The sequence below is a fragment of the Thermobia domestica genome, chromosome 16, assembly GCF_964235325.1.
Source record: "Thermobia domestica chromosome 16, izTheDome1.hap1.1, whole genome shotgun sequence".
Lineage (NCBI taxonomy): Eukaryota > Metazoa > Arthropoda > Insecta > Zygentoma > Lepismatidae > Thermobia > Thermobia domestica.
The window spans coordinates 83,349,053-83,374,189 of NC_137469.1; the positions used below are offsets into that span (position 1 = coordinate 83,349,053).

Below are 25,137 nucleotides of genomic sequence, written 5' to 3' on the forward strand. Positions count from 1 at the left end.
TGCATTCGTAAACAAGGATTCATTCTATTATTTTTAAGAAAAATAAATTAACCACAAGAACTTTTAACTTTCGATGTCAAAAATCATTTGAAACGTGTTCTTTATAAACTGAATTTATATTTTTCTGCCAAAATCAATTTTGTTTAGATATTTTCATTCTTACTTCTTGCATGTGGTAAATTCACGATAACTGCATGAAAAATCTTTTAAGGAAGATTTTCTTTAAAAATTAATATAGTATACAAATAATTGCTACAATATTGTACCTTCTCTAGGAACAATAGGTTGTCTAAAAAAGTACTGAGATTTTGGGAGTCAAAATTGAGAATACATTTGTTTTGATTTGAAAATAACATTATGAAACCACATATGCACCATTTTACTTGATGACCTACTGCCACTTATCTGGCAACATCATAATTCTGTCGTTATAGATCTTCTATAGTTTCGGTGAAAAAATTGACACGTGGTTTTCACAGGGCTCTTTGGGAACTTAAGAATCCTTGAACACTATTTAGGGAGCTCTGCAGAGAACGAAACAAATGATAGTTTGACGGAACCAGGACCGGGTTACATATAGTTGGGAGGTTTTAATGCATCTAAGTTCTCTCAATTGCTGATGGATCGTTAAAGACGTTTGCGATCTGGCGTTGTCAGTATGGTATACGTTATGTTAATCAGTTCCGACCGTTTCTTTTTACTTGCTTGGTGCACTTGCGCTAACTGTCGACAGTATAGGTCCGAGTCTATCGTTCTGCCTGGTGACAGCAGCTCGTGATACCACTATGCCCTTCCAATCCCATCGAATGCACAGTATAACTTTCTTGGGTGTCAGTGTGGGTTTTAGTAAATAAAAAATATATTTAACGACTTTCTATAAAATGGAGATCTTATTGTGATTCACTTATAATAATCCACGACCTCACTTTTTACACTTTTCCACACTACTGCAGCTCCTATGTAATTATCTTCTTGTGACGATGCAAAGATTATCGATAGTTAGTGTTTTAGATAATAATTCTCCAACAATGCACAATATTCCTTTCAAATTCACAATATATCGGTTGAATTACCATTATACTATAATTCAATCCTAAGATGGTTTTCGGCGCGCACTTATTTGTTTAAATACTCAAGAGTTAGCAAATGAAATTGCGTATGCAAAACGTATGTCAACCATGCTCGAAGTAAAATATTCAGTCCTAGCTTTTTTTTTTTTTTTTTTTTTTTTTTAAATCGGAGAACTGCGTTTCGTGAGATGATTGTTGGTCATAGTTTCTCAAGTATGTTAAAATATTAAGTCACTACACAAAAATATCCATAAAATCTCTGCATGTTTATACGAGGGCCACTCTTTATATTTTGAGCCTTGATAACGCTGATTGTAGTTAGGCGCTATTTTTGTTTGCATTGAAACTTTCGACATTGTTGACCATAATGTACTTCAAATGTTTTGTTAATAGCTTTATTTGTGATGTTTACGTTGACTTGAAGATTGCGTGACAACAGAAAAATGGAATTAACTCGTGAAAATTTTCGTGCGATGATTTATTACGATTTTTGACGTGGATTATCAAGACAAGAGTGCGTCGATCAAGTTACTTCCACATTTGGCGATGAAGCCCCATCCTTTGCCACTGTGAAATGCTGGTATAACGATTTTACTCGTGGCTGCCATTCGCTCACTGACGAAATTCGCGATGCTCGTTCAAAATCAGTTGTTATTCAAGAAAACATTGATGCTTTGCAAAACCTAATACTGCAAGATCGTCATGTGACATACTGTGAGGTTGAGGCAGCCCTAGGCATTAATCCCACCAGCATATATGAAATATTACATGATCATTTAGCTGTGAGAAAGGTTTATTCTCGTTGGATCCCACATAATTTGACAAAAACTCAAAAAGAAGCTCGCGTCGGTTGGTGCACGCAAATGCTCAATAAAACAATGGTGGTGATTCAAAAGACGTATATAGGATTATAACAAATGACGAATCATGGATATATGCATATGAGCCGGAACGTAAATAGCAGTCGACTGTATGGGTGTTTCAAGATGAACCAAATCCAACAAAAGTTGTTCGCGCTCGAAGCACATCGAAACAAATGGTCGCTGTATTTTCGGGAAAACTAGTCATGTGGCAACTGTGCCTTTAGAGGAACATAGAACAGTCAACTCTGAATAGTACACTACATTTTGTTCGCTGGACGTCTTCGGTCAAATACGGAAAACAAACAAGCGCCGTCGGATCATTGTTCATCAAGACACTACGAGCTCTATACATCTCATCTAACAACCGACTATTTGAACACTCAAAAAATTGAATTGATGGGTCATCCGCCGTACAGTCCTGATTTCGCACTTAATGACTTCTTGTCCCCGAATGTCAAGAATAAATTGCGTGGACAACGATTTTCGTTGACGCAAGAAGCCGTTAATGCGTTCAAAAACCATATTATGGAGGTGTTTCAAGAAGATTGGAAAAAATGGTTCGAACGAATGCAAAAGTGTATTGTTCATAAAGGAGAATATTTCGAAAAACAATATATCAACTTTCAATGATAAATTACTATTTTTCATTGTTAGGCTCAAAATATAAATAGTGGTCCTCGTAAATAACTTAATATAAGTATGTTTTAGTTCAAATAAATTTCGATTAGCAATGTTGTTGACTGGTACCTGTCCGTCTTTGCTACACGTGATGTGATAAAACTAGAATTGCAATGAAAAGATGCTTTGTACTGTGGCTATGACAAACAAAAGGAATTTGGTTTCTTATCAATGTTCACCAACACAGATTTTTCTTTGCTTCTAAGCATTAAAAAAAAAAAAAAAAAAAAAAAGTATTAAAATAAATTTTTCCCTCGGGACAAAAGTATATACGAAATAGGGAAACGGTCACAAGCATTCTGGACTCCGAAATTTCCAGAACTAAAGCAACTTAACTATTTTTGGCTATTGCTTTTTATAGTATATATTAGCCATAAACACCAGAAATTTCTTCAGTGGTCTGCACAGCATTTGCGGTTTTATCGAAATAAATTTGTAAAATGTAGCACAGTTTTGCAGAAAGTTCGTTCATCCTCAAGAACAAGACCTTACGTATGATTATACGAATTCCGACACTGTTTGCACATCTACCAGCTTCAACTGATAGATGTAAAATGACGTTAGACCTGATGCGTTGCGACTCATATACGCTGTGGGACACTAACGCTATCTCGTGCACAAAAGGCTCAATACTTTTTAGACTACCTGATACGTTTTAAGGAAGCTTCCAACTTAAGGTTCACGCCATTTGTTGTATTGTTATTTGTGAAACTGAAAAGTGTCGAGGACACAATCCTTTGAGTTGAGTTGATTTTGAGTTTAATGTCCCTTTCAGCAGCGAGGCTATATGAGACGGGCCTACTGATTAACGTGGAATCTGAACCACATGAGCTCCCACCAGGAATCAAACCCGGGTCTCCCATGCCCAAGGCGCGTATGCGAACCGCTTGGCTACGAAGGACCTCTCTCAATTCTTTCGTATCTCAAGTTGAAATCTACAGCTTTATTCTTAATAAATAGAAGTAATAATCAAATCACAAAAAGCATCATATTACTATGCAAATTAATTAAGGATATGAATAATGACTGAAGCATGTCACTGCAGTCGTAAGTAAATAAATTACAGGAAAATTACCGTACTAATATTAAACGCAAGTTCATCAGTCTGTCTACGACTGCCAAATATATATATATATTAAAAGAAAATAACGGCTCCTTGAAATAGATACTACAATACTGGTGTGATTATAGTACTATCTGGAATATAATAGAACTACAAGTTATTTAAATGGTTTTAATGGAAAAATAAAAATACTTAACATAAAATAATACAATTTGAAAATATTATATAGTGGAAAATTTACCAATATAAGTTCTTCTTAAACTTCTTCCGGTGGTTATCGCTCCGTATTCAGTACTCTGATGGTACATTTCAAGTTCGAAAATGAAATTAAATATTTCAGTTTAACGTCCCATGATTATGCTCTTTAGGCTAAGGGAGATGATGACTAAGGAAAGTGAATGATGATGGAAGAATGGATGGAATGAGAATGTGGGAGGAAATGGAGTACCCCGAGGAAACCCACGGACACGATGTTGTCCACCACAAACTTACGTGGCCGGGATCGAACAAGGCTCCCAACGCACCAAAGGTAAGCACTCTACCACTGAGCCACCGTGCCCCATATTTTAGATTTAAATATCCCGTGGAAGCGTAGTGAAAATACATTAATAGGAAATTTTAGATGTTAATCAAAATAACCATAACAAGATGCATTGCCATCGGGCTAATACGACAGTTGCTAACACACTTCTTTTAACGCAGAAACAAAATTACTAGGACAGACCGAATCGAACTTGTATCTTCGTTCTGAACCCATACGTCATCTTTCATATGCGACGGTGGAATGCATACTACCTCTTTTGCAATGTACTCTCATGTCCAAAATTATTGTCGCATGTCTATAAATGTATTGTTGTAGGAATATAATTTGATAACGAATTCGTCCGGTATTTGTTATAACGTTAGTATGTGTATAATCGGCAAAGACATGTATGTGGCAAATTTCAGGTCGAAAGAGCAGTAAATAAGAACAATAAAACTAAAATAAAACTTTCTTGTTCATTTAGCAACATTTTGTTTTACTCATTCTAATTTTCGTATTTATAATTCTTTTCCTATGAAATTTACCACAAATATACATTTCCTGATTATACACATAGTACCAGTATTAAAAGTACCCTGCAAAATCATTATCAACCTATATTTTTACAAGAAGACAGTTATAGATATGCGACAATCATTTTGGACATGAGTGTACGTCAAAAGATGCTAGTTTGTTTTTCATATCTCGGAATAGTGAGCTTCACCTGGAATTGTATCTTAATACTTTATATTTAACCATACGTTTTTGACGGTATTATTCCTTTACTTAATTCTCCTGCACTAAGCTCCGTTAATGAGTTCTGTTAGATCTTCTATTGCTCTTACAAAAATAAAATTATCTTTAGAATTCAGATATCAAACTCAAATCAAAATTCCAAAAACTCAAAACAAATACCATCAGTTCATAAAATCATTGCAACCCAGTTTTGGGACCAAAAGAGTGTGATTCTTATGTAATTTTTGGAACTAGGACAAACAATTACAGCAGATGTGTATTATCAAACACTGAATAATCTACAACGTGGCATCCAAAATCGGCAGAGAGGAATGCTTCTGATCCATGACAACATCTCGTGCTGTTGAGACGATTCAAAAATATCGATGGGGACTATTCAATCATTCCCCTTACAACTCCCGACCTTGTCCCCAAGGATTTCTTTTTCTTTACATGAAAAAACGGCTTACATCGAAGCGTTTCAACAACAGTAAAGTACTCAAGACATCAGTTCTGGATTGGCTGCATTCTCAGACGGCTGCATTCTGCATTGGACAGATTTCTACAGAGGGTAAACAGAAGCTTGTGCCACACTACCAGAAATGTCTGTAGGTACATGGTAACTACGTCGAGAAATAGCCAAGGTATGTACTTGTATATCAATCACAATATTTTTTTTTTCTCCTATCATTTTCTTGTTTTTAAAAACATTAGTCCTTTTTTGTGACATGCGTCTCGTATATATATATATATATATATATCATTTGAGAAATAGACAGTCAAAAATCCGTTTCCTATTTCCAACATATTGACAGAATGTAACAAATATATATATATATATATATATATATATATATATATATATATATATATATATATATAATAATGTTTTACTACAGTTAAAGTAACAACATAATCCAAAAATGCCGTTACTAGGTTTAATTTTGAAAACTGAACTTACAGGTTCTCTAAATAGAATATCTGAAGCTCACAATAGTGCTTTTCAACAGAGAACGATATGTAAGCAAAATTTACAAAAAGGGTTTTGTATCTATTTCTTGGTTTATGATACTTTTTCCCTTGCCTGCCAGTTTGAATTTAGCCAACCAGTAAAACCCATATGGCAAGATGTATAACTTTCAGGCACTTGATGTGTCATAAAAACGCAAAAAGACTAAAATTTCAATTTTAAAATATCCGACTTTTTACAGGAAAAAAACTCCTTCCCTTACATATGTATATATATTAAATATCTACCTAACATACTGTCAATCTTCCATACACTCGTTCAAATCAACCACGCACCCGCACCCAGAAGTTGGCCTCAAAGACAATTACAGAAGTGCACTTCACTTCATAGCAAACTTCAGCCAACTTCTTGTCTCACCGAGATTCAATTGGTCCAATGTTTGCAAAAATTGGTACAAAAAGTCTTCCAAGCTCTATATTTAAAAGTATAATTCTCTTGATAGAAGTGAAAGAAAGTAAAATTACAACCTAGAAGACCGGCTGCAGGAATCTTGCAGCTGCAAATGAAAACGCTAACCACTCTCCTGTATCTGCTTGGTCTTAGATAAATGGATAGTAAATCACGCGGATTACCGTTAAGTTTTCACAAAATCGCACATTTACTTTCTCCTGTATTTAGAATCCCTTCTACCCTGGAAATCAGTGATTTTAATATCCTCTATTGATTGGTCTTTGTCCGATCCCACGACGTATTGGCATTTGTGTCATGTCCTCTAGTTAATATCCCCATGCACAAGAACAACTGTTACAGCATTTAAATAAAGATTAAACGTTGTGAAGAAGTGGTCTCTACCCACTTGATATGTCCTTGCCTCCACAAGTATGATCCAAAGATGTTCAAAGGTGAAACTAAATTTTCGTAACTCAGGCATTGTGTTATGTACTCCTCTGACTTTGAACTCTCCACACCAACGAGATGTACCAGTATTGTGTTCGCAATCTCTTAACCCTTGTGTTTGAACGGAGAATCATCTAATTTCGATCAACATTGTGTGTTGCAAGAAATGAAATGCAGAGCTTCTAAAGAGAAAGTCTTTGGATTCGTTAATACATAGGCATATATGCTCTTGCTGACTATTTCCCAAAACTTTTTTTTTTTTCTCCGTTTGACCTGTTCATTTTTCCGATATTAAATATATACAGAATAAGTCAAGATCATTTTGTTCTTTAATATTAATTGATGATTGTTGCTAGACATAGAAATTGGGCGGAAAATATTTCAAAGGTTAAGCCAAACCATGAGTTATATTTTACAAGAGAAAATTATAAATTTTATGGGTTATATAGCATGTTCAATGGACGCGGTTCTTTAAATATAATACGGGTCAATATCACTATAGATTAGAGTAAGTTTTAAGTCTACTCATGTAACAATTATTTGTGGAGGAGCGTTCAATGTTAATGATTCAGCGTATGCAAAAGAACTGGTACGATAAAGTGAAAGTTAAGATGATTACGAAGGTGAGATGCTGATTTACAGTAATAGAGTGTCATGGAAGGTTCTCACTTATTTGGCAAGCACGAATTTCCCGATTTTTCCAGGTCAGAATTTACAAAGTTCCAGGTCTATATGTAATGTGAGAAAGCAATTATATTCTTCCCGACCAGGGGGTTCGTCATCTACTATGCATGTACATGAATATAGTGTGTGTGTGGGAGGGTGGATAGAGAAATTTTACAACAACAATAACAAAAAAAAGTTTTGATAAGTAAAAATTCGTACTTAAAATTCTCTGACGTTTTAGTGTTTTGATTTAGCTTTTCATGAAATTCCCTGACTTTTCCAGGTTGGTGGGAAGCCTAAAACTGGCTTGTCTTGAATGCATTTCTGAGTGAGACTCTTTCATCGACCTAAATATTGTTTTAAACAAGGATTGTGTGAAGGATTCAAAATTACAAACTTCACGCACTAATAATGATGAGACAAAATGGACAATTAATGAATCAAATGAACTTACCTCTGCAACAAGAAATGATTCATCACTTTGAGACGAAGTTAGTTTCGGTCTTTTAACGGCCTCTGGAACAGGACTTTCTGCAACTAATCTTCGAAGTGCACTATTTTTTGGATCAGCACTAGGAGAAATTATAGCCTTTTCTAAATCTCGCAGCTTTTTCTCTAGGCTTTTCTTTTCCTCTTCCGTGTGTTCTAGATCTTCTTGAAGATGTCTAGTAACTTTTAACTGGGCTTTCAACTTATCTTCTGCTGCACACAATTTTCCTTTTAATTCTGATATGTTACTATGACAAGTCCTAACTTGATCTGCTAACGTCTTCTTCTTTTCAGCTGCACTCTGTAACTCCCTAACAAAAAATATAGAAAGAGAAATTAAAGTATTAACGGCTAGTGTGTGTGAGTGATAATAATGTGTATGGCAAGAAGCGAAAATTTAAATGTCTTATGGTGATATCTTTCAAGACATAGTTAGCTAAGGAAAGAAGCCACTTTTGTAAATGAGGGATTGATTTGATTTGAGTTTAATGTTGAATATCGAGGCTATATGAGACGTAGACCTTCTGCTTAACGTGGGATCCGAATCACAATGATATGCTCCCACCGGAAATCGAACCCGGTTCTCTCGCACCAAAGGCACGTACACTATCTATTTATTCACAAGGGAGCTCGAATGCAGCATTGATCCTTCAGGTTCCATAGGTCATAGAGTTAGTTAGTTAATGATGATAAAAGAATAAAGTGGGAGAATCCTCAAAAAACTCAAAAGTTACGATGTTGTCCATCACACTATCCAAATTTAATGTTAGTAATTTAAAACATGATTTTCATGACCGGGAAAACAGGAAAAACTAACCTGAGGGAAGTCAATAAAATAATTATTTAAAAAAAATGAAAATGAAATGAAATCTTTTAGTTTAACGTATGCCAGTTATGCTAAGGGAGACGATGATTAAGGCAAGTAAATGATGGTGGAAGAACAGGGGGAATTAGATGTGGGAGGAAACGGAAGCACCCTGAGAAAATATATGGACACGATGATGTCCACCACAAACTTAGTTGGCCGGGAATCGAACCAGGAACCCCACGCACCAGAGGTAAGCACTCTGCCATTGAGCCACCGTGCCCCACCCCCTTTGAAACACAAATATTCTACTGTATTGCACGTCTCCAACTGACAAGGGAGGGTCACGAAGTGGCTCCGCTGAGATCCGAACGAGACAATTGTGTTTGCATTTGATATGTTATAACTAGACGAATCCCAAAGTTATACGTGCCACTGGACGGGATATCTTGAGTTACAACATATTTTGTAATGTAAAAGCTAAAAAAATTACCTGGCAGAATAGTTTGAACCGAGTCATTTGTTCTGAAACAGTTGGGTAAATGGAAAACTCGGCGAGCACGTATCCTATCATTTTCATCTGCCACTTTTGGAGGTAAAAAAAATTGCCCCAAGGTGCCCCACAGGTTCTCAGACGGGGTCCAACTCAAAAGTTTCAAATAGCAAGAGGGATTAAGTAGCTCATCGTTTTCAAGTCGTTCTTAAATGAAAAGAAGATGGAGCAAGTTTCGATTCTCTACAACCCTGTGCAAAATGGCGGCTGGTCAAAATGTAAATAAAAGCTTAATTGAAAAATCTATTGTCACCTTGAATTCAAGATGGCCGCTTAAAACTTATGTCGAAAGGATTGGCATACCAAACTGATGAAGCTAGGAAAGCCAATTTGGTATGGATGTTGATCAGTAGGTTACGAAAAGATACGAAATGGTCAAAAACGTGACGTCTTGAGTTCAAAATGCCGCACTATCTATCGAACGCATGTCCAGTTCAAACCACTGAAGTTGGAGAAGCGAAATGAGGTATTCACGTTTATGGTCAATAGTAGATATCCAGAAAATATCAAAGGCGTATCATCTGTAATCCAATATGGCTGCCAGCATGAAAAATGAGTTTGTATATAAATATGTTATTTCTTGGAATATTGTGACCAAACCAACAAATTTTGACGCAGCTCGATGTACCGAAATTATTTACACGTGGTTTTGTACTGCTCGCCTATCTTATAAATGAACGTTTTTGTATTTTTGTATATTCAAATCAGCGAATGACATACAAATGTAACCATCATGAATACGTTACGATAGAGTCCCCAACCTGACTGGTACAGCAAGTCCTTTATGTATGAACTACGTATGATAAAATTAGAAAATTCCCGACGGTATTCAACTTTTGGTTAGCAGTGTGTTCATCGCATATTCGTTATATTCACGTAAATGATATCGAGATAACTGTGACGAACATGCATTAGGAACAACGGAATGAAATAATAGTTGAAGTGAATTGAACTTCAATTGTTCTTTAGTCTTCCTATTGTTTCTACATACATAATAGAGAAAAAATAGAGATTTAGATTTGTACTGTTATGAATGATATAGGTTGTAAGCGTCCATCTTGGATTCAAGTTGGCCACAGACTTTTCAATTAAGTTTGTGTTTACACTTTGACCTACTTCCATTTTGCACGGGATTATCGTAAAGAGTCGAGATTTGTTCCATCTTCTTTCATCTAACAACAGCTTTCAAACGATGCGTTACTTAACTCATCTTACCATTTGAAACTTTTGAGTTGGACTTCACCTGGAACCCTGTGGAGGCCCTGGGACAAGACTTTTAAGACTTTTAACTTAAATCATTATACCTTGAAAATATTGCCACAGGTCCTTTCCTGTTTTCATATTTGTCCCACCGTTTCCGATTTATAGAGGTGGCCATGGATTTTTCAATTATTTTTTTTACATTTTGACCCGCCGCCATTATGCACAGGGTTGCCATAGAGAGTAAAGACTTACTCCATTTTCTTTCATTCACAACAGCTTTCAAACGATGTGCTACTTCACCCCTCTTGCCATTTGAAACTTTTGAGTTGGACTGCGTCTAGGAAACTGGGGCAAACATATTTACCCCAAAAAATGTGCCCTTCAAAACGATGGAGTACTTGTTCGCCAGCTTTCCATTTACCCAACCATTTCCGAAAAAATGGCCCGGTTCAAACTATTCTGCAGGCTTTGTAGCTTTTACATTACAAAATATGTTGTGACTCAAGATATCCCGCCCGGTGGCACGTATAACTTTTTAGGATTCGTCTAGTTATAACATATCAAATGCAAACACAATTGTCTCGTTTGAATCTCTGAGGAGCCACTTAGCGACTCTCTCTTGTAAGAATCTAACCTCGTGTGCTAATCCAATGGTGCGTGTGCTAATCATATACCATCAGGAGCTCCTTCCTATTAATTGAAGTTTTATTCAGGGAGACGCAAACCGGAAAATAATTTCTTGCACCGTTGTTGAGAAACACTGGTAAATGTATTGCCTTTATTACTTCTGTAACATAACAAAAATAATGTTAAAAATTGCATTTGATAAGACGTGTGCTGGAAAGAGAATGTTATGCGAGTTTACAGCAAAGAAGAGAAAGAAAATATGTAAAAAAAATATATATACAAATTTTATAAAATTCTGATATCTGCTGCTTATGTTTTATTTATTTATTTATTTATTTTCATTTTAGAGTAAAGACGGAAACAAAAAATAATGACAAATAACGGATTTTTTTTAGAGGCGGAGAACTTTAAACTGGCAACACTGTTTTCTGTTACACCTAATATTACAGTTCTCGGTTGTTTTGAGGTTAGTTTGGTTTTAGCAATTCATCATGAATAGACTCACGCCGAAGCAACGTTTGCAAATGTGCTAATTTATTTTGAAAACCATGGTTCAATTCGACAAACTCATCGAGCAATACGTGCATTTTACGGTGCTCACAATCGTCCACCAGAGTAATTAATTCAAGAAACTATGGATCGTTTTCGCAATACGTTTACTCTAAACGTTAATATGCATCCCGAAGACGCCGTACAGCGCGGACACAACAATCGATTTATGGTGTGCAGCGTAGTGTTGATGATGATTCAAATGTAAATGAAATGAAATGAAATCTTCGAGTTTTACGTCCCACGGTTATGCCGGTTAGGCTAAAGGAGACGGTGATTATGAGAGATGAGTGAAATGGTGGAATGAAGAAAGTGGGAGGAAACGGGAGAACCCCGAGAAAACCCACGAGCACGGTGTTTGTCCACCACAAAGTTCACTTGGCGGAGGCTGGGATCGAACCCGGGACCCCAAGCACCAGAGGTGAACGCTCTACCACTGAGCCACCGCGCCCCCCGATGATCCAAATGTGTCAGTTCATCAACGGTGAGCGGTACAGAGACATGATTATTAACTTTTTCGTGCTTCAATTGGACGGCATTAATGTTAGACATGTGGTTTCAGCAGGACGGCACTACATGCCACACAGCGCACCCCACAATTAATTTACTGAAAGAAACGTTTGACGAACGATTAATTTCACGAAATGGACTCTTAAGTGGCCACCTCGTTCGTGCGATTTGACGCCATTAGATTATTTTCTATGGGGATATGTAAAGTCGCATGTTTACGCCGAGAAACCAGAAACAATTGAATACTTGGAAGCCGACATTCGATGCATTATTGCCGAGATACTGGCTGATTTACTGCGAAGAGTGTATGAAAATCGAACCTCCAGATTACGCCATGTACGTGGCAGCCGCGGTGCCCACATGCCGGAAATCAATATTGAAACATTAATGCCATAAAATGATCTGTCGAATAAAGCCAAATTCATGGATATTAAAAACATTTTTCTATGTTTTATTTCAACATAAAGTTCTCCGCCTCTAAAAAACATCCATTATTATTAGTGACGACAGAAAAGTAAAATTTTTACAACTTTGTAGTGAAAAATAATGTGTTTAAAAGAGGATTTTCAGTAGTCAAAAATGATAACTTCTCAGATAAAAATATTTGCATTTTGATGATGAAAAGTGATAGATAAATCATTAAAAATAAATATCATTATATTCTACTTCTGTCTTGTCTATAAGACTTTTAAGAAAATTATGCAAGTGGCGAATATCAAAGTTAAGTGAAGTTTAAAATAAAATGTTTACATATTTTCTGATACCTTCTTCTTACTTAAAATTATCTTTCCAGCACATCTAAAATTTAAAATTCAAATCTAACATTTGTATACTAATGTTGAGTAACGTTACACTGTGTACCCATTTCACTTAACGTAGTTGATTTGGGAAAGAAAGGACAAGCTGACTATTTCTCTCTCTCTCTCTCTCTCTCTCTCTCTCTCTATCTATCTATCTATCTATCTATCTATCTATCTATATATATATATATATATATATATATATATATCGAAAAAAAATATAGGCACAGAATAAGAAAATAGAATATATGAAGTTAAACAATTGCCCGAGTCGACTGAACAATTCCTGTTACGCAAACCAAATTTTAGGTAATGTTTTCTTCCTAATGTTTAACAAATTCAAAGTTACTTGTAACTTCCCGTCATGTCAAGCATTTTTTTTCCCGCAGACAAACAGACATATTTTCAAATGACTATAAGAATCACCTCTATAAGTTCCACGCACAAAATGACTACGTTGGATTTTTAGGAAAACATGTTGTGTACTTCTGTATGGAATAAAGGAATATTTAGTGATGCAAAGACGATTTTAGTATTATTGGCACTATCTGCAGACAGAGTGCCAATAAGCAGGTGAAAATAAGAAGAAACTCGATAATGGAACTGTTATCTGATTGGAGTTTTGTGCAATTGTAGGTCAAATATTGTGTGGGTACACACTGGAATGAACTCTGATATGTGCATGGAGATGGAAGTAACAAAACAGATTAGAATGTACGAAGAATTTACTGAAGAAAGAAAAAAAAACTAGTTTTTTGACTTGATAATGGGTCTGTTAATGTCTGTGCGCTAAACAAAAAGTAGTTTTTCGTGAGAAAGATATCGAAGTTCTGACTTGGCCAGCTCACCTTCGAGATTGAAACCTTACAGAAAGCCTTTTAGGAATACTTGCAAGGCATGTTTATTGCAATGGCCGACAATTTGCGACTATAGAAGAGCTACAAAGAACGATACAGAAAGAATGAACACGGATTTGAACATAACAGCTGCAAACCCATGTCGTGACAATGCTTAAGAGAAGTTCCGAATAATTAAGGACAATAGGGGTTCGATCAAGTCAGTGTCAGCTCCCGAGTTCTACAAGAGGGAAGTCACATCGGCAATGGCGGGGAAACCGGCTTTGGGGTCTCCAGTGGTTTGTCTCTTTCAAGGCATTTTTTAAAATTATGATGTGAACAGTGGGCGTATGTAAGGGGCTTCGGCATTTAACCTCCCGCCGCTTGAGTACGATACGGAAAATTAGCACATATATTATATACACAGGGTGGGGCCCGAACGAGTGGATACGATTGGACGTGAATGTATGCATGGAACCACCCCACATATACACACACCACAGGTTCAGATCTTAGTGCGGGTTGTTTCAGTGTGAGTTGAGCACTGCACAGGTGAAGATGGTACTCACAGTGCAGCAGAGGATGTTCGCTGTGGAAAGTTACGTAAAAAGAAATTCGTGGAAAGAGTATAGTCAGTTATTTCCTCATGAATTTTATGGTGTGAAAGTGCCAGCAAAGAGTGCAATGCAACGATTAGTCAGAATACGGCGTCGGACAGAATCTGCTTTGAACAAGGCAAAAAAAGAAAATCGAAACGTGTCCAAACACATGAAATTGTGGATACAGTTAACCAGAAAATGCTCCAGAGTTAAAAGACTTAGGGTTACTTCCAACAGGATGGAGCAACTGCCCATACAGCCCTCCGAACCATGGATCACATTTACACAATCTTCACTCCTGACAGAGTTGTCAGCAGAGGTCAGTCTGGTGTCGGCCCTAGCTGGCAGCCCTGGTCACCTGATCTGCCCGTGGGCGATTACTTTTTGTGGGGAAACCTCAAGTCTAAGGTGTATCCAACAACCTATATAGTCTTCAAGAACTGCAGCAGAACATTTCTGATGAGATTCAGCAATTCCAGCACCCCAGCTTTGATCTGCCTCCTGCAACTTGCTGACCAGGGCTCAAAAGTGCCGAGATGAATGGTGGTCATCTTTAACATGTGCTATAAACAGGTTACCGAACTATTTCCTTTCTTTGCTATGTTTCTCTGCGTCCCGGAACTCTGTTATCTGGCCCACTTTTATTTGTACCACCCTGTATATATATATATACAGGGACGCAGACCGTAGTTTATATATAAGCGAGACCGTAGTTTATATATATATATATATATATATATATATATATATATATATATATATATATATAAACTACGGTCTCGCTTACGTCATGTTTTGTAACTTCTTGTTCCCTGTGCATGTGTGGGAGACCTCTAGAAACATGTTGCCGGGTTTTCATTCATTTCTAACGACAATGCAGTATTTTATATTGCTTTATCTCGTCTTTAAATTTTACATACTAATGTACAATTTTATAAAATATAAAATTTAACTATGATACTGGGTTGATTCATTAATTCGTGCCGTTCATTTTCAGGAATTTTTTCGCTAAACGTTAGTGTGGTAGAATACAACAAATTGTAACTATGTTATTAGTAGTGTGTAGCACGATTTATGATTTTGCTGAGGCAATGAATTTTCTGCTGAAGTATGAAGTATTAAGCTGAAAAGAAGGGTCATATCCGATACATTCTCCTGTATGTGTTCAAGTGCCGCAGAAACATCCAGACAAATTTGGGCAGGGTATAGAGAGAACGCCATTGTTGAAAGGACCATCTGGAAATTATTTCACAGGTTTGAAGTGGAAAATTTGGCCTGAACGATGTCAATCCCACTTTGATGAGGACTATTTGAATGACTTGATCCACATCAAAGCACCCAGAATTGGTCACGGAGATGGGCAGTAAGCAGGCAACTATTGTGAGACTCAATCAACGTATGGAAACGGTTCAAAAACTGGATTCGGGAGTGCCATATTCACTCAGTGTAGACAACAAAAATTAGTGTGTTGAAAAATATGGTTCTTTGCTTATTCACTATCGTGAATCCTGTCGCCAACATCAGTCATTTCTCTCCCGTATTGTTACCTGGGATTACAAATTATGTCTGTACGTGAATTTTAAGCAGAGGAAGCAATGGGTCAGTCCAAAGAGAAAAGTCCCAAACAGAATTTGCATTCCAAGAAGATAATGTTGTGTATCTGGTAGGAAATGTAAGGGATTATCTACAGTGAGCTCCTCTAATATAATCGTACCATCACTACTGCTCTATATGGTGATCAACTCCAATGTGTTTATGTAGCACCTGAAGAAAACAGGCCGAATAAACAAAATGGCATCATCATCGCTAAGACAACGCTAGATCACGTGACACACATGACAACCGCTGCCATTTAGCAACTTTAATGGGAGCTTCTTCCTCATTCGGTGTATTTGTCAGATGTGACTCCTACAGATTACCATCTTTTCCGGTCCCTGTCAAATACACCACGTGGCACATTCTCCGAAAACGATGATTATCTGCAAAATTTCTATTGATAACTTCTATGCATCTATTCCAACGAATTTTTTTACCCAACAACTCCATAAACGTTAGGAAGATATTGTGAACAATGCGGGGTAACGCATGAATGATCCAATGTCTGATTAGTCAACTCTCAAACAAGAAATGTATCCATTGGTTCCAAACGACAGGAATTAATGATTCAACCCCCTTCCCCCCCATTAAGATAGCAATTCGTTGAACTGAATTTCCAATGTTAATATATATATATATATATATATATATATATATATATATATATATATATATATATATCCCAAAATATTTGATCCCCGAAAGTAATGATGTAGCAAATCCGTGCCCTCAGCCACGATAAACCGTATTGGTTCGAATATAATACGATGTTTTTAATACAGAAACAGTTTTGTAAGAAACATACTCGTATTATAATCTGAGCGTATCCCTTTACAGTTGAAAAACGTAGGACGTTATTCTCCCGCGACCGTGTTGTACCGTTGTGTGACTGGTCAAGGTCACACGTAAAATATGTAGGAAGTAGGTAATAATATGAGTAATAATGGATCATGTTAAGGTTGAACTTGATTGACATCTAAAATTTATTAATGTATTTTCACTACACTTACAAACAAATCAACTTGAGTATGCCAACAGAGTACTGAATACCGAGTAATTACTAGAAGGTGCAATAAAGACTGCGATTTCAAAGAGCTTTACACTAGTAAATTTTTCATTATATAATATTTTCGATGTATGTATATATAATATAGTATTTTCAAGGTATAAATAATATTTTCAAATTTTTATGCTGGGTATTTTGACATTTTCATTAAAATAATATCAAAACTTGGAATCACATTATATTCGAAGTCCTAATATATATTCAGACTATTAAGATGTCCCACAATCTATCGGTTGGTTGATTTGAAGTTTAGCGTCCATTTAGCACTTAGGCTATATGAGACCTGGACCTACAGCATAAACGTGCAATCCGAACCACACGGGGAACCGACCCTAATTCTCCTGTGCCGAAAGTGATTACAGTACTCATATAGCACGAGGAAGCTTCCTCACAATGAAATGAATATACCTTTATTTACACTGGTATTATATTTGAAAGAAAAATTTCTTTCTTACTTTTTAAAGTACTAGCAAACATCACATCATCAATATTTTCACCTCCTCAAACTTGTACGTCAGCTTTATTGAGTTTATCCAAGTGTTTGACAGAATCGTATTTGCTGCAGCAGAAAAAAATAAAATGTATCAAATGCCACGCTTGTAAGTCCAGCAGTGAAAAATAACTACTGAAAATGGTCATACTTTCTTCCCTTTGCCTACCTCAAAGGGCTCAAGTTTGAAAAAGTCGAAATTATAATACTTTGCGCCAACTTGATCTGGTACAATTCGATCTGCGATTCTAGCGATCTGCGAAGTAGTTTTTGCAATTTACCGGACAAATTTCCAAATATTATATAAAAGACTGTCCTTTTCTTTCATCAAAATACACCCATAACTTCATAGTTTCTTTACATCTTTTTCCCAAACTTTCCAGTTGGTAGAAACATTGTTCGTATGGACATTTCAGCGTGCAAATATAACTAACATATACATACCTTTTCAGAATAGAACAGTAAGTTGCAAACGATTTGGCAGCCTCGGAGCCATCACTAACGGACGCTAGCATATCTTCTGTATCCGCTACCGAAGCAGAAATAATTGCTTTCACACTAGAACAAAAATAAATCGTTTTACACATATAGGCTAAAATGCAAAAATGGAGGTTTTCAGAAAACTACATTTATTGCCTATATAGTAATGGCGCAATCTTGCATAATAATAATAATAATAATAATAATAATAATAATAATAATAATAATAATAATAATAATAATAATAATAATAATAATTATTATTATTATTATTATTATTATTATTATTATTATTATTATTATTATTATTATTATTATTATTATTATTATTATTATTATTATTATTATTATTGTTACGCTCATGACTTCGGCCCTCTGTACACTATAGGTGTTTAATTAAAAGCTTTATATGTCTACATTTATGTATGGCACAATCCATATCTAGACAGGCAGAGGGATGGAAATCATTCTCTGATTTTCTCGAAATTTGAACACGTCAAATTAATGAGAGAATCTGAGAAAAAAACATATTTTGTTTTAGTTTATAAAAAATGTGTACCGAGGATATAGCACGTCAAAGCTGACCATGCGGACGCCACTGACGAACATCATATATTTTTTTTAAAAGGCAAATCACTAAACCTTTAAACAAATAGATGATGAATCTTATTTTTTTAAGCACAGTTATTGCTACGTAGTATAAATAAGTAAATCTAGACCTTTGTACAATAATTACAAAGCATTTTGTTGTTTTTTTCTTTTTCTTTCCTTTTTTTCTTTAAAAAAAAAAAAAAGACATCAGTCTCAAAAATTTTGAAAATATACAGCGTTCTTGATCCAAGAATACTACATATTCTGGAAGTAAGAACGTACGCCACTATACCTCTGGCTGGATTTCGTAACCAAGTTTTGAAAATGTGCAATCACGTCTCCCATACTAAATATGAAACAAAAACATCTGCCAACACTCAGTCAATCATTGTGATTTTGTAGAAGATTGGTCTGTTATTCTACCAGAAGAATTACCTTTGGCAGACTAACGAAATATCAATTTTTACAGCAACGACATATTGCAACAATGAGACAAAAGTTTTGCAATTGTAAGTGATGACACCGTACAGGATTCTTGTCACTGTTTGCTAGCACCTTAGAAGACCAACGAAAACCTTAGTATTAACCAACCAGAACTAGCGTAGTCTCAGATGGAGCTGCTAGCCATTTTAAAAACCGCTTTCAACTCTACGGATTTTCAAGTTAGCAGTCCCCTCAGAATAGAATTTTAGTACAATTGGACATACAAAAGTGGGTCGACAGTCACTTTTGGTCGGGTCTCATGTGATGAGGTCGGGAGTCTAGTGAAACATTATGTCACTAAACGTAGCCTATCGAAGCTTGAGATGCATGCTATTCAGAGTGCAACTGTCTCAAACAGGTACATAATACACTTCTACAATTGGGTGTATATTTTCATTCACAAAAGGAGTAGATTATTTTCAGTTTTTTAAGCTAATTGAAAATTTCACTTGCTTGTTTTTCATTTTTGTATATCGCTATCACTGCTATCCAGTTTTCGTAACCACTCAATTACATTTTGCCTATAGAGTTAAGTGTATCCCTTTCTACAGTAGCACTCTCAATGAATCATCGCATAATCCACCGTCAGATTATTTCATTCTCTTCACAACGGTCAGTATTGCAGTCTCTCGAATTTCATAATAGCATTATAGTCAGATTAACATTTTAATGATTTCAATTTGGTTTTCATAATTTTCTTTCCACAGCATTGAATGCATTGGTCTGAAAATGTACTTTTTTTTTAAACTTTCTTACACAATTCAGAGGCAAAGTGACTTGTTCTTCTTTCCAGGATATGTAGCACTCTTTGATATACGACTTATGTAATAGTTTCAGAATTCTCGAGTGGTATTTTTGAGGGGAAAAAATGATTTGCAATTGTTGTACAAAGGTTGGTTTTGAACAGAGGTCTAGATTTATTTGTTTATACTACGTACCAATGAATATACTTTAAAACAATAAAAGATTCATCATCTATTTGTTTAAAAGGTTTTTGATTTACCATTTAAAAAAATGACGTTCGACAGTGGTTTTCGCATGGTCAACTTTGATTCCTGTATCTTCTATATTTTTTTTTCTTTTTTTAAAATTAAAAACCAAATACAGAAGGTTGAACTGTCTACATGTGTCCGATTTTAAACCTTCACCGCTGCTCACAGAATCGACCGATCCGAATGATTCAAACAGCAGAAGAACGCAAAGGTCTCTAGTATCGTGTCGCGTGTGTATGATGTGTGCATCGTGTCTCCCAAGGTAAACCGGTTTTGGGAACGCTACGTCGCAGCACTTTTCCACGCCACCTAGTAAGGGGAGTAAAAAGCTATTGTCTACTGTGGTGACTCCACCTGTAGCTTGGAAGTTTCGCCGAATGGCCCTGCAGGGAAACCCTCCTATGCAAGTGTGATGGCAAGACAATCGCACGTGGCACAGTCAACTGTGAACTGCAACCTACGTGAAAAATTAAAGTTCCGAATGGTGTTTAAAAGTTGTAGCCACGTCCTTACTGAGGTCTATCAGAGGAAAATAAAGACCCACTCCAGGCACCTCTACAAACGGCATCTACCCGGAGAAAAGCGAAAGTTCGTTGCCACACTCGATGAAGCATGGATTTATCCATCAGACTGTGGCAAACTTCGAGCCGAAATATGCACCTCACGAAATGCAAAAAACTATCCTGACTTCATCCATCAGTGCAAAGCAAGTCTCTCGAGGGGATTTCTGGTTGTCGCGGAATACTTCTATGAAAGGAAGTTAATGATTCGGCAGGTGCCCAAAAACTGGAAAATCAACTCCTTATTTTATCAGCAATATATCTTTACACCAATTTATACAGAAGATCTGCCCCATTTGTACGGAAGTGCAATAAATCAAGTACATTTGTATATGGAAAAAATTTCATTACATACATTTCGTTCTACACACAGATTTCTAAGGCAGATGGCGGCAGACACCGGCATCCAGGTTTTTCTCTTCCAGGACATACCAGTCAAGTCACCTGATGTCAGTTCGATGGATTTTTACGGATTTGGCCTGTTAAAAAGAGCACTTGCATCTGGTCGTGTCACTACTATCCGTGGTCTCTGGGAAGTCTGCCAGGAGGAGTGGCTCAATATTCTCGTTTCTGTGCTTCAACGGAGCCTCCTACAATGGAAGTTACGGTGCAGGGCTATTGCCAAGACACATAGTCCTTACATCAAGGGCAACCGATGGTGGTTTTGCAGTTTCATCTGAATAGGTGATGTGGCTATTGTGCAGCATTAATTTTTTAGGTTTACAAAAATATTAGTTTTTCTTGAAAACTTCGCATGAGAATTTCACACTCAGTCATATCATTCTGTTCAGTTCAATGAGTTCTAACAATTGGTATATGACTCATCTTTCCTTGAAAATGGAATGAAATATTTCAGTTTAACGTCTCGCGATTATGCCCTTTGGGCTAAGGGAGACGATGATTAAACCAAGTGAAAGATGATAGAATTGGTGGAATGAGAAAGTGGGAGGAAACGGGAGTACCCTGAGAAAACCCACGGGCACGATGTTGTCCACCACAAACTTACTTGGACAGGGATCGAACCAGGGACCCCACGTACTAGAGGTTAGCGCTTTACCACTGAGTCACCGTGCCCCCTTATCTCATCTTTCTACAAAGTTCTTTCGTTAAACGCTAACAACATCGTAGAAATTGAACGTCTCCTGAAGAAAGAAAGAAAAAAAAAAAACACTAATAATCCTTTCACATGTTTTGAAGAAGACGTTAAAGTGCTGAAATTATAAGCGCCAATTATTGGAAATCGAACATCTGCTAATTTGTGTTTACACGACATTTGCTGGACGACCAAGCAATTGCAACCATAAAACAAATGACCGTATAACATAAAACAAACTAATTAAATATGAAAGTCGATGACGCTTCTAAAGTAAAAATTATGAAAGTGATCTTACTTTTTCAACTCGTCTAACTGTTTCCTTAATTTTTCTGCTTCAATTCTAGCTGCTTCAGCTTCTCGTATTTCGCGCTGCAAGTAACTAAGTTGACTCTTCAAAGCAGAAACTGTGCACTCTTTGTTTCGAACTTCTTTCTCCTTTGCCAATACTTCATCCCTGTGAAACGGAAATAAACCCAACAATCAAAATTAAAGCAAAAATATAAGAATAATAATTTCAAATCTTCAATAAGAGAAAAAAATGTGAAGAAATTTACAAATGGAACAATGATAATAGAGGTGTTGGTACATTTTACTGGGATATAATGATGCTACAGGAGGAAACACAGTGCACATTACTATACATAGGATTTCCAAATTTCATGCAAATAAAAAAGGGACACCTACCAAAATTCATGCAATTAGAAAGAGGAAACCTACCGAAATTTATGCATCTAAAACGACAACACTTCATTTGAAGTATTAGTATTTAAAACAAAATGCTGAAAGGAAAGCAAGCTTATTTGAGAGATTACTTGTAGCAAATAACCTTGTTCTGATTATTTAAAAAAGACAGACATATCACTATATTTTAAAAAGTCGTTCGGATGCATCTTCCAGGTAGAAACAAGGGAGTCCGGAGGTAAAAAGAGCTCAGAAAGTCCCGGTGTCCAAATGTGGTTCCTGACCGAACTCGGCCACCAAATATAGCGATCCTTATTCCTTAGATGATAGGCTAATTGACCGCCAAATTTGGTTCAGATACGGACAGTAGTTGCCAAGAAATAAAATACTACATAACAAGCCGAGCCAAGCCTGGTCACCAAATATAGCGATGTTTACTCCCTAGGTCATCAATGTTTGTTCAGATCTGGCTAGTAAGTACCACATACAAATCGAGCATAGACCTGTCCCTGACAGTGCTCGGCCATCAAATAAATTACACTATACTATACTAAATTCTATCACAATATTGACCAGGAAGTATTTCAGTGAAGATCAAGGATTATTCAAAAGACCATCTCTATTTCTATTTACCGATTGTCACCTCCAACTCTTCTGGATGATTTAAGCCAACTTGTGTTACAGCTGCCTAGCGCTATAAATCAATTATAAGTTTATGGATCCCAGTTAGCAACAGAAAACTCTCTATACAGTGTATTTTGTATATACCCATTCATCTCCAATTATTTTTTAAATGACTAAATAGTGCACTATTTTACATCAATAATTAATTACTATGTTCTATTTATAGATAAATAATACCAAAATTTAAGGACAATTTATTAAAAATTCTTTCTTCTTCGACTACACACCTTATACAGAAAATTGTTAGCAGCCAATATCTAATATATCGTCTCGGAGAGTCACTGCTGCCAATACATATTTGTATCCAAATTGGTGTATTCTGTGCTAATTTGTATCAACCATTTTTATACAAAATCTAATGATTAGAGCAACCGACACTACGCTTTATTTTTTGTTTAATTATGCTTTATTTTTTTCCAAATTATGCTTTATTGTTAATTTCAATCATTGTTTTACCTAGTTATATCATAAATACTGTCAAGTTTGAATGTGAATAACACAGAGAGTATTAACACCAAGGTAATTTATTTTGGTCATGTTTTGCATTGATATGCTGTACACCTGACGCACGTATCATTTTTCGAAATGTTCCCCCTTGACCTTGATGCAGGCACGAAGTCTTTCCGGCCACTAGTCAATGGCATTACGCACCACGTCCATGGGAACTGTTCACTGCTCGGGTCAAGGATTGTTTCAGACTGTCGACAGATGGATGCCGTTTATGGCAAACCTTTGCCTGAAGGACTGCCCAAAGTTTGTAGTCCAACGGGTTAAGGTCCGGGCTGCTAGAAGGCCAATCAGCGATAGAAATGAAGTCGGGGATGTTCCATGCCAGCCAGTCGTGGGTTGTTTTCGCTTTGTGGCCTGGAGCGGAATCCTGCTGGAAGGTCCACCTTTCTCCAGGGAACATGGTAGCAGACAGTGATTTCACTATAGGTGTTAGCACTGTGTCCTGGCACATCTTGGCAGATGTTTTAACACCTTGTTCGCAAAATTGCAGCTTGGTTGTGCCTGAGTAGCTCACTCCCCACCAAACCATTACTGACACAGGATGATGTGCGCTTTGAACCCTTGAAGCTCCCTCAGCAGCTGCAGTAGATGATGTGGCATACACATGGTCATTTTGGGCATTGTAGGCCTGCTCAATTGTGAACACCTCTTCGTCAGTGAACAGAATCTTTCTGTGCAGATTGTTAGCGTAACGCCGCAACAGTCTCTTTGATTTAAGGACCCTCTGCAACATTAATAATGTTTGGTGTCAGAAAGTGACCAGTCCGCCTCTTATACGCCCGTAGATGTAGGTCACTCCTGAGCACACGAGACATGGAATTTCTGCTGATGTTCATCTCAGCAGCCATCACACTTTCTGTTCAAACAGGATTTCTTCGAATTCTTGCTGCGACTGCTTTATGGACCTCTGGGGTTCGTACCGTTCGTGGTCTGCCACTCCTTGCGCGGTCAGCTGCCGTTCCAGTCTCGGTGTATCGCTGTATGGCGCGATACACGAATCTCTTGCTGATTTGTAGGGGTTTCAGGAGGTTGAAAATCTCACCTGCTGTCTTCCCGACCTTGTGTACTGCAATTACTGCCACACGATTTTCGTAATCGTCCCAATCCATCAGAACTCAGTACAATATCAACGTATGTCATGAACAGTCAAACACACACTACATGCATCTTCCGCTTTATACACAGATGGCAGCACTGTGCCACTCCGGATGCCTACAGCGCCACTCCAAACATTGTGACAGTATTTATAACTAGGTATAATCGTGTACAATGCATAATATTTACTTTACAGTAAATATTTTAAATATCTTGATCTATTTATTAATATTTTATGCAACCAGTTTCTTTCATATTTAATGAAGCTTCTACTTAATGCGCTGTAAAGAGATGTCCTTTACTCCAGTCAGTTTTTTATCACTTGTGTGCACCTTAGAGGTGCATATTGGAGTGAGGTCTCCACTTCAAAGGATTAC

General features: G+C 36.7%; 1 protein-coding gene across 4 annotated transcripts in view; it reads right to left on the bottom strand.

Moving 5' to 3' along the window:
* The window catches only part of LOC145673202 (E3 ubiquitin-protein ligase TRAIP-like), a 78,763-nt gene that overhangs the window by 5,840 nt on the left and 47,786 nt on the right, over positions 1–25,137 (bottom strand). For all 4 annotated transcript variants that reach the window (XM_081742677.1, XM_081742676.1, XM_081742675.1 and 1 more), the window contains exons 4-6: positions 22,086–22,244; positions 18,033–18,146; positions 7,920–8,265 (exon numbers count right to left, since the gene is read on the bottom strand). In XM_081742677.1, the coding sequence (XP_081598803.1) occupies positions 7,920–8,265; positions 18,033–18,146; positions 22,086–22,244 (619 nt within the window). The remainder of the gene's footprint in view (positions 1–7,919; positions 8,266–18,032; positions 18,147–22,085; positions 22,245–25,137) is intronic.